Source organism: Gracilinanus agilis, chromosome 3 (assembly GCF_016433145.1).
Source record: "Gracilinanus agilis isolate LMUSP501 chromosome 3, AgileGrace, whole genome shotgun sequence".
Lineage (NCBI taxonomy): Eukaryota > Metazoa > Chordata > Mammalia > Didelphimorphia > Didelphidae > Gracilinanus > Gracilinanus agilis.
The window spans coordinates 577,329,817-577,340,910 of record NC_058132.1 but is presented as its reverse complement, the minus strand read 5'-3'; the positions used below and the strand labels follow the sequence as shown (position 1 = coordinate 577,340,910).

At 40.2% G+C, this 11,094-nt stretch overlaps 1 protein-coding gene across 1 annotated transcript; it reads right to left on the bottom strand.

The window, feature by feature from the left end:
• Nucleotides 1–3,211: 3,211 nt before the first annotated feature.
• On the bottom strand, nt 3,212–7,163 carry PCDH20 (protocadherin 20). Its single transcript, XM_044667340.1, has 2 exons — nt 7,011–7,163; nt 3,212–5,971 (listed from the first exon to the last, which is right to left on the bottom strand). Exons 1-2 carry the CDS (start codon nt 7,161–7,163, stop codon nt 3,212–3,214), a joined length of 2,913 nt encoding a protein of 970 aa, XP_044523275.1.
• Nucleotides 7,164–11,094: the final 3,931 nt, after the last annotated feature.

Below are 11,094 nucleotides of genomic sequence, written 5' to 3'. Positions count from 1 at the left end.
TCTGTGAACTTATGTTGTCAGTGCAAGCAAATATGGCTGAGGGACTCAGTGTCTCCATCATTTGCACTGCTGTCTGCCAGAAGGCAGAGGATTATTACACAGCTCATTTCACCAATGAAAGTTTGAACCCTGGTTTCCAGAGGTGAGAAGCCTGTGTAATTGTCCTTCTTATAGTTGTCAATTGAATTTTTTTTCTGCACAAATGAGCAGCTTGATAAGAGTTCCATTTAGTCAGATCACCTCCCCCTCCATCTCTAATAGCATTGTAATAATGAGACTTCATTTGTTACCAAAATTAAGCCTAATACATTCATGAGAAGCATCCAAGTTGCCACGTTTCCCACCTACTCAAATGCAGGGAGCCCATAAACTTGTTAACAAGTCAAGATGCCAGAAATATATAAAATTGTTTTCTTTTAGACCTGGAAAATTCTTTAGGGGAAATACATTTACTGAAAGAATCAAATAACCTAAACTGTTTTCATGTGCCTACTTGAAGGGAACTAAAACCAACTATTGTAGTTTTTAATTTCCCAGTTCGTATTAAGGTGTGATTTTCTCTGCACTGTTAAGGGCATCTCTTTTTGGCAGTCCAAATACCACAGCAATCTCTTCTTCATTAAACTGGGCAAAGAGCACTCACTCGTTCTCAAACTGTTAAATGGATATTGGGATTTTTAATGAATGGAACATTTATTTTTGTGCCAGCTCAACTACCAACATTGACATGATTAGCATACATTTTGGCAACTGTTCTAGCACAAGGTGTTAGTAAAATGGGCCTTTTATCTCTAGTCTAATTTGCTTTTAGCATCCTTTGTTATTCATGTTTTTAGTATTTTGATGGGAAAGAGATTTTTTTTAATATGGGTCATTCTGGTAAAAGACAGAATTCAAAAATATGGCTCCTTATTACTGTTTTAAATATTTTTATAGAACTATAAAAATTCAGTTTTTCTAAAACAACCCTTAAGTGATCTTCAATTAGACAAGGCAAATATTTTAATTTTTATATCAAAGGCTAAAATGTTGCACATTTGGGAGCTTTGGTATTTCGAGTGTGGTTTTTTTTACATAAGAAGCTACTTTTCTTTCTATTTTTTAGTAAGGAATATATGAGGTAGTTAATGAACATAGGTGGTATTAGCTGGAACGTTTATACATTTGAGTAAGAGAGGCCAAGAACATAGTAAAAATCCTATTTGATAAATGTTAAGTGTCTATTCTCTACAAGGCACTCTGCTGTTTCCTCTCAATAAGTGGCACTGGTAATGAAACTTTCTCAGTTAGCCTTTTTATCTGCCCTACATTGACAAATAACTTTTACTTCACATTATACATATCTCCTCCTGACTGTGAGTCAGGTTCTTAATATGTTTAACATTTCATTATGAGACAAAGGAGAACTGAATAGAGCAAAGATGCAAGCTACCAGAGGATACTACAAGACTGCTTTGTTTCATTTTGTTTTGGATAAAACTTTCTCCCTACGAAAGTGACTAGAATCCATTGCATTTCAGGAACTGCGATTTTTCTAATTCATAATTTAACTTAAGTAAGGGAAACAAACCAAAAGAATGTCCAAAATCTAGTGTCATAATTTTTTAAAGAAATGCATGTGTCAAGTGGAATATATTCCTTTGTGTATATATAGCTCTTTGAAACATATGCACACACATTCACACATTTAAGAATTATTTTAAAAGTGAACTCTATTTTCAATATGTTTAGTTTTTGATAACTACTTTCCTAAGATTTAAATAAGGCAGAACTAACAAATACTTTCAGAAAGCAATTTAGTGAATTTTATAGTCAGAAGGGTAACCAAGAGAAAGAAGTTATGAAAATATATAGCTTTAATTTGCAGACATATAAACACTTTTGGTACAATCAGACATAAGATGCTGGAAAGTAAAATGACCCATTTTTAAGCTGACATATTTTTCTTTACACAGATATGTTTGACATAACCCTCATATGAAAGATTTTTCTTTTTCTCGGCTTGCACAATGGGGTGAAAGGGATTCATCAATGATGAACCTGCTGCTTGTATTGCAAAAGATGTAGTCAAGAATAAATTATCCAGAAAATCTGCCATGGAGCTTAAAAAGAAGCTTGTGGCTATCTAAAGTCAAAGAACAAAAGTCAGAAATAGGAGCCAGTAAACTTAAATAACAGCAACAATAACAATAGTAATGTCTCCCACGTGAAATATCACTCCTGAACAGCTAAGACTTTCTGTGAATTAACTTCTAAAATTGTAAAGTGATTTCTATTTTTCCTATGAAAGCTGAAGAAAACATGTAAAATCTAATTTGTTTAACTCAGATAAGAAGCACAGCAGACAAGTTGAGGAAGCACAAAAATTTTTTCAACAGCTCTGAGACAGCTAAAGGGTCAAAGCATCCCTTTGCATCTGGCTGTTTGGACATGGGCACAATTGTTTCATTTACATCTTCTGCAAGAAAGGGTAAATGCATCCCCCACCCCCAAGATGGCAAGCAAAATGGTAGAACAAACAGAAAGCTATTGGAGTTGAGAGGAAATGAAAAGAACACTATTCAGCAGTTCGGATTTTCATTACATGGCAATGTTTTCTATCCTTGGTAAAAAGAAATTGCACTTCTTGTTAATGCCTTCTCTATCATACTGTACATGTTATTTTTGTGAGGTAATAAACATTCCATTTTACCAGTGCATTTCTTCTCCTTTCATTATCATACATACAAGTAGAACAAAATCTCCATTTATTTTAGATTTATGTATATTTTATGTTTAAAACAATGTATTTAAAATATATTTTGTCATTATTTTCATATACAATACCTGTCATGTACAATATCTCTAAACACCTTCTGCATAGGAACAACGGATGCCCTCTGGTGGTTAAAATAACTTCTGACTTAAACTTCAATTTCTTACTCTCTTTTTTTACTCAATGACCTGGTTGATGTATGAAAGCTGCAAATGATGGAAAGCCGTTTATCAGCAGTACACTAACTGTTAATACTAACTTTTCATTTAAAAAACGCTGTACACATTTTATAAGACCTGAATTGGAATTTTATAAAACTTGTAAACAGTTATTTACAATACAATATAAGTTATAAATTATTCGTCCTTCATTGGAACTGCCAATCAGCACACCTATGATTATGTTTGTGGCCTGTCCAAGGCCAAACATCCGTCTCAGTTTCCCCCCCTGGAAACATCAAATATTAGAAATCTCCATTGGTTTCCTCTCTATCATATGTAAGTCAAGTTTTCCTTTCAGTGGGATTTGTACTTCCAAATTGTCATTTTCCCGGTGATGCTTTTTCCCTTTCCTTAGACAGATGTATATTCCCATCCCAGTTACTAACGTGATAGATGCCAAACTTATCACAGACAGGGCAACTAAAGTGGGCACACAAGATGCTGATTCCACTTTTCGGTGAGTAGGTTCTATTGAAATTTGTGGCTCTTTTTCCTCTATGCTGATCTCAGGTTCCTTTCTCAACAGACTTTCAATGTAGCTCTCATTGCTAACAGTGTCATTGACAAATAGATTTACCATGACAGTGGAATGGAGGGGCTCAGGATAACCATGGTCACTCACTTTAACCAGCAAACGGTAAAGCCCATAATCATTCTGCATCAATGTCTCTTCCAAAGTAATGTTGCCAGTTTTGGGGTCTATCCTAAAGGATTCAGGACGAGGACCTCTTCTCCCTATTATGCTGTAAGCTATGACAGCATTCATACCAGTGTCTTTGTCAACAGCATAGACTTCTGTAACTGGTGAGCCAGGTAGTGTAGAAGGTAGGACCAATAGATAAGACATATTTGACTGAGGAAACAGGACAAGAGGAGGGTTGTCATTGATGTCAAGAAGAAGAATTGTTATTTTTGCAGTAGAGGAGAGGGCAGGTTCACCTCCATCAACAGCTTCAACCCACAAAATATAGGAACTTTGTTGCTCCCTGTCCAGAGAGACTTTTGCTCTCAACATGCCCTTTCCAGTGTCAATGACAAAAATATCACTTTGGTTCATCACTGAAAGGGCAACCCATCCATTTCGTCCTGCATCTGCATCTGTGACACTGATTACTCCAATTTCACCAAAACCTGGGAAGTTTTCTGGCACGAAAAAGCTGAAATCCTTGTTGATAAACCTAGGGCTATTGTCATTTTTATCCAACACAGTGATGGCAACTGTAGCTATTGACTCTTGGGGTGGTACCCCAGAGTCAACTGCTTTTACCGTGTACCTGTATTTTTCTTTTTCTTCTCTGTCCAACTGAGTGGACACAGTTAAAATCCCTGTGATCCTGTCTAACAAAAAATATGATGGTGCATCAGGTCCAAGGAAATAAGAAACTTGACCTCTCTCCCCACTGTCAGCATCTGTGGCATGCAACTTTGTCAGAAAGGCATTTGGTGCATTATTTTCTTCAATAGATAGTTCTATCAATGGTTGAGTGAAGACAGGTGCATTGTCATTGTCATCTAGAATCTGGATTTTAATGACCTTTTTAACATGAAATCCCTCAGAGTTCCAGGCTACCACAGTTATCTCATAGAGAGGTTGCATCTCATAGTCTAAAGGCTTTGAGGTTTCCAACAAGTATTCATTGCTGTATGGTTGATAGGGAGATAATCTGAATGGTCCATCACCATCCAGGTAGCAATTCACCTTATATTTATCTTCTGGGTCTCTGATAGTGAAAAATGCAACTGGGGTGTTAACTGGTTCCAACTCCTTTAAGTAAACCATTCCTTCAACTTCATTAGCAATATAACGAGGGACTATTTCAGGTGGACGAAAAACTACTTTGATGATGGTCACCAGGACAGTGATTACAGCTGGAATGCAGCCTGGTCCATTGGCAAGTATAGTGAGTTTGTGTAATCTCAGAACACTGCCCCCAATCTTTTTGAAGAGTTTAATGACTCCAGTGATTTCATTCAGGTGGAAGAGATCTTTTGATACCTGTGGAACCTTCTGGCTATAGGAGTAGGTGATCTGAGCATTGGCACCCAAGTCTCTATCCACAGCCTGGACACCTGCCACAGAAGTGCCCACTGAGGCATTTCCATACACAGTCACATTGACCTGTGAGTCTGTGAAAAGGGGGCAATTGTCATTAATATCACTGATGCCAATAGTGAGAGTGGCACTCCCCATGAGAGGTGGAGAGCCACCATCTTCTGCAATGATGATGGTTACATACTGGTCTCGAATCTCCCTGTCTAATGACCCCATGACAATTAGGTATGGGGTGCGCTCTCCATTTTCATTCTCCTCAACATCCAGGGTAAAGACACCGTGATAGTCCAAGAGGCGATAAGTTTGAACCCCATTAATACCCACATCTGGGTCCAGGGCGGGATGCTCAATGGCTAGTCGGGTGTTGACAGGTGCATTTTCAGGAACTGAGACAAAGATCTGGGACACAGGGAACTGAGGTGCATTGTCATTGATGTCCCGGATGGCAATTTTCACTTTCACAAATCTGAAGTACTCCTGAGGCAGGACTAGGACATCCAGGAGCAAGACACAAGATTCTGAGGAAGCTGAGGAGGAGACTGAGATGCCACTCCTCCCGCCTCCCCCACCGCCGCCTCCCCCACCTCCTTCAAGACAGAGCGCCTCTCGGTCAATTTCTCGTGTAGAAGTGTGCAGCTCCCCTGAACTGTTGTCCAGGGTCACATACTGATCACCTAACCCTTGGGACGCCAAACTGAAGGAAAGAGGGGGGTCCCATTCCTCTCCAGGGTGCTGGTGCAGTTGCGGGTCTTCCTCACCCCCTGCTGCCACTGCCGCCTCTGCTGATGCTGCCTGGGGGACAAGCTGCAAGTCCTCTGCAAGGCTACCAATGAGCACTCCAGCCGGTAGCCCCTCGTTCAGGCTGTAGAAGAGCTCTGTGGCTCGACTGTAACTTGCGAAGCAGTTGAAAGGTCCCACGAACAGGAAAAACAGTAACAGATGCTGGAGGCGAGGAGGAAGAGAGGACACACAGGCACACAGAGAGAAGCATATTGAAATTAGAGACTAGGGGCTATAGAACTCATCAGGGATGCAGTCCATTATTCTCACCTGACCTCCCACCTCCCCAAATAACTCAGTCAGGGACGCCTCAGGCACACAGATGATCATGCTCAGGCTAGTGAAAAGGGTGCTTGCTTTATAGGACACAGAGAAAGAGTTTGTTTTCACAGCTCCCTCCATTCCCCTACTCGCTTGGTTTCCTCACTCCATCCCTCCACCCACTAAATAATCCAGCAAGCAGCCAGGCTGTCAAATGTTCATTGCAACACACACAAGACTGAAGATCTCACTCATGTGCAAAAAGGCAGCACCAAAAGGAAAGGAAGGGAAGGATTGGTAGGTGAATCCGGGAGTTTCTTTCCCATTTAAATCCCCTTGCCTCTGGTGCCCCCAATAACATGCTGTGCCGTGAAGCATACAAATCCTTTAAAGCAGGAAGGATGAGAGATTCTCATTTCCAATACGCAACACAAAATCTAGTTGGAAAGAGGAGAGCTCTCCCCACCCTCTCACAAACCCTCACTAATCCTCCTCCCCTGGGGGACTGAAACCAAACACAGAAAAATGATTATGCAAAATAATGTCATTTGCAATTGAGTAGAAGCTCTACCCACAGTGGCAAGTGTGGAAGCAGGCTTTAAACCCCTGTATCTAAAAATGACTAAAAGACTGCACCCCTTCTTCTATGATTTAAACGTGTAACATTTTCACTTCCCAAAATTACCTTCTGTACCCCTATCTCTCTCTTCCTTCCCCTAGTCCCAGTCGATGACTTTCGTTTTGTGGTAAATAGATTTTTCCAAACTCTTCCTCCTTCTCTCCCTCCTTTCCTCCCTCCCTCCTCTCCCCAATCGCTCCCATGAAGTTTAGATCAAGCTAGAAGGCTCAGAAAAAGCAAAGCTTTGAGGCCCCACAACTGCCTTTCCAGAGGTCCTTGCAACTTGAGCAGGTGGTGGGGCTTCTGAGTCCTCTCACTTACCGGCAGGTTCCTCCGACTGGTGCTGCTCCTGGGACCGTAGAGATGACCCATATCCAGAGGCTGCTGCCGGTTCTCCCGCAGCCAGCTGACTCTTAGGGTTCCTGAGCGCCTCTCATTCCCTGGGCAGTTCATTCCCAGTGAAACTGCAGTCATTTAGCTACTGATGTGAGAGCAGCAAAAGACACTCCCTCTCCGTTCATGCAAATCACTAGGAGAACTTCAGCCAATAGTCACAGGCACATCAATTAACAAAGGGCTCAAATGTGGGAGAAATGAAAGGCTGGGACATTGGGAGGACGCTGGCATTGTTCCAGTCTCCGCACCCTGACCCAGGTACCTAGTGACCTCCTTCCCTCAGGAGCCCGAAGAGAACTTGCAGCAGAGACTGCAGCTCTGCTCAACCGGCAATCACATGGAGCACACTCCTTCTACCTCGTTCCCAGCACCAGTTAGGATACACTTCCACAGGGTGTCAGGAGGGGGGAGAATCATAGAGAAGTGACGCCACAGTAACGGCTTCCGAGCTACAGACCCAAGGCTCCTTTGCAGTAACTTTCCTCTTTTCTTCAAGGGAGAAGGAGGGAGGGAGGGAGAGTGAAGAAAGGAAAGGGAGAGAGAGAGGCAGAGTGACAGAGACAGAGAGACACAGAGAGAGTCACAGAGAGACACAGAGAGACAGATGGATAGTTTTCACCCTCATGAATAGGGAGACTACTTGTTGATGGTCCTGGGAGCAAGGCAAAAAGGATAATTTCTAAATGTTTAAATGTATCTGGTGAGTGATAAGAACTTTCTTTGGATTCAAAGGCAAAAAAGATGTCAGAGCTGATCAGACAAACTTCTTAATTGTACAGATGTGGAAACTGAGGCCAAAGGGGCAACTGATTTCCCCATGATCATCTAGAAAATACTAATAATTCATGTTTGTAGATTTGCCAAGTCCTTTGTAAATACTCTGGAAATCCACCAGCTCTCTTGTTGGATAATAAGAGCATGGGGATTCAAACTCAGATCTTTAAACTCCAGCTTTAGTCTTCTTTCCATTGCACCATGTTAGATTTCTTTCAATGTTCTATTCCCCTATTCCCCAAGAGTTTTTTCTAATATTTTGCTTTTGAAATCTGTATTTCTTTAGATACATGAATTCAGAGAGAGCTGTGCAATGCTGGGGAGAGTAAGGAATGAAGTAAAAGCAACCCTGGGACAAGAAAGAGTCAGTTAATGGCTTAAAAAAGTTATTTTTCTAAAACACTTCAATGTGTTTTACCATTCCATTCCTGTGAAATGTAAGTACAAAAGAAAAGGAATTGTGCGTGAGGTAGTCCTGATAGTCTGATTGCATGTGTGTGTATGTGTGTGTGTGTGTTTGTGTGTGGGAGTAGGTAGATTATAGTGGAGAAGAAAGTCTTTCTATAAAAACAGTTTATCATCATAAATATTTCTCTCTATCTTTGGGTCATTAGATTATCTGCCAGTTGAACTAAAAAGAAAACTTAACAATTGAGTGACCAGGTAGAATTTAATTACTCTTAAGGACAGAACCCTAGTACCTAGTTATCATAGGTAAATGTTGGCAATGCTTCCTATAGGTACTTTTCTACTTTCTACTTTTGCTCTTTTACATATGAACTCAAGTGGTTATTTAATTATTTTGCCTCTTTCTGATCTTTCTTTTTCATTTCTGTGTTCCCAATAGTTAAAGAAAAAGTGAATTCAAAATATTGGCAATACATATGAATAATAAGTTACATGATACTCTAGACCAGTGATGGGCAAACTATGGCCTGTGGGCCATTTATGCCCCCTGAAATGTTCTATCCAACTGGTCCTGCAACATTATTCCTAATCTGATGAATACAATGAGTAGGATAAAATATAATGAAACTTCAAAAGTGTTGCCTTAGAAGCAGACTGACAGATGAGCATTTCCTTTCCTTTGGCCCCCTCTTTAAAAAGTTTGCCCATCACTGCTCTAGACTGAGCAGTGGCTCTGGAAGCAAAGAATCAGTCAACAAGTATTTAAGTGCTTACTAATGCCAGCTATTATTAAAGGCTGAAGTTACAAAGATAGAAGTGAACCAATCTTTTCTCCAGCTAGTAATTGATTTCTAATGGATATATACATCCATACATACAATATATGCAAAATTAACAGAAGGTCATTTTGTAGGAAAGTTTATACTAGAGACTGGGGGAATCAGGGGAGGTTTCAGACAGCAGATCATAGTTGATCTGAGTCTTGAAAGAAATAAGAAATCCAGGATAAGATGATATCCAGGCATGGGAGAAAGCCCGTGAAAAGTCAATGACAGGAGAGCTACAGTATCTCTTGTGATGTGGGATAGGTAAGTATGATTGGATTTTGAAGAGGATAATAATATGTAAAATAACCAAAATCAAAAGAACTGGGTTCAAATCCTGTCCTTGATGTTTCATACTTGTGTGACTGACCAAATCACTTAACATCCTTGGACTTCAATTTTCCTCAACTGTAAAATCTAGGGGTTAGATTATATGACTTTTGAGGTCATTTCTATTCTAGATCAATGATTCTATGTATTTGTTTCACTATATTGGGCTATAGGCCATCTCATGTACTCTGCAATAATTCCTTATATAAAAATTACAGAAATATGGCAAGTATGCAAAGTATATATTGTTATCTCTGTTCCCAATCACCATTAAAAAAATCTATCACAGTGGGAATGAGGGCAGGTTCAGATCACAAATCCACACATACCTGAAAAATAAACCTTTAAGTCTAAGTAAAGAACCATAAAGCAGCTCTGAAGATAGGATACAGGCAAAAAAAAAAAACTGGCTTCCCATCCCTGCTTCCTCAGCTGCTAGTTCCTGCCTCGTTGAAGAGCTTTTACCATAATTGGTAAATATTTACTTTAGGTTTTTGAGCTGAACTATATCCCATTCCTATAACCAGTACCACATTTTTTTTTTCATTCTGAAGTGGGTATAATATATACTTGCATCCAACACCCTTAGCTTATAGAAGTCTGGGGCACTTGGCCAGAATTAGACAATCAGTTAGTGGTGTGAGTATGAGCAGACTAGACTAGGAATCTCAATTTATTCTAAACCCATCCGGATGCAGCAGCAGTAGGCTGTATTTTCACTTCAAGCTCTTTACCCCATCCAATGGCTTCAGATCATTCATTTTTTGTTTTTTTTTCCCCCTTTGGGTGAGAAGATAGTGGTCTCTTTCTTTGATTTCTCTTTGTTTATGGGGGTAATAGGGAGGAGTTGCATTTAATGAAGACATAATCTGTTTGCTGTGACCTTACTGTGATTATTCTCACAAGGGAGTTTGATTTTCTCTGTTCTTCCAGCTAACCAGCTTTCCCTTTTACTATTTTGTGGTGGATGCTTCTGGCACAGATGTACAATTTTATAGCTGCTTTTTTCAAACACTATCTATTGCTCCTCTGGCCACCATTCTCCCAGCTGCTTCCTCCAGAGAAGGGGACTAATGTTCCTGCTTCACTTAGAGAGTTAACTTGGCAAGCGATTACACACACAGGTTTACCCACTGTTTTGGCTAAAGTCTTTCTACACGGCATCCTGAAGTGCAGAAAAGGCATTCCCTGTCCATCAAAGCATGAGAATTAAACAAACATAAATGTTTGAAAATGCAATAAATCTGCTCTGTTTTAAGTCTCCATGGTGACTCCATGGGTTTTGTACAGAAATTCATCATCTGTGCCCAGTAGACCTTGGCACAGTTTTGGGCAACACCTTACATGTCAAACTCCAAAACTGTTAATTGAGGTACTTGTTATTTTCCTTCATCCTTTGACAAACTAAGCAGGGTTTCATATAGACTTTAAACTCTAATTGGGCTGAAAAGGGATCAGGATAGTTCCTCTTTCTTCCCATGTGCCTTATTGCTGGGCATTGTGAAAATGTTCCAAGCATTGTTTCACCTCCTGACTCCAGCCCTGTGACCTCCCATCTGGTGTCGCATATTACTTTCTAAAGACAATTTGGAGAGCTTGTATGCTATTAGTCCCTTGAAAATAATACTTGTGAACTTCTCAGATGTCTCAATTGCTCTGGGCCTGCTTCCCAG

Excerpts from the sequence above, each read along its gene's own strand:
- PCDH20 (XM_044667340.1), bottom strand. The coding sequence starts at position 7,163 with ATGACTGCAGTTTCACTGGGAATGAACTGCCCAGGGAATGAGAGGCGC. Across the intron at positions 5,972-7,010 it reads CCAGTCGGAGGAACCTGCCG|CATCTGTTACTGTTTTTCCT; the intron begins GTAAGTGAGAGG and ends CCTCGCCTCCAG.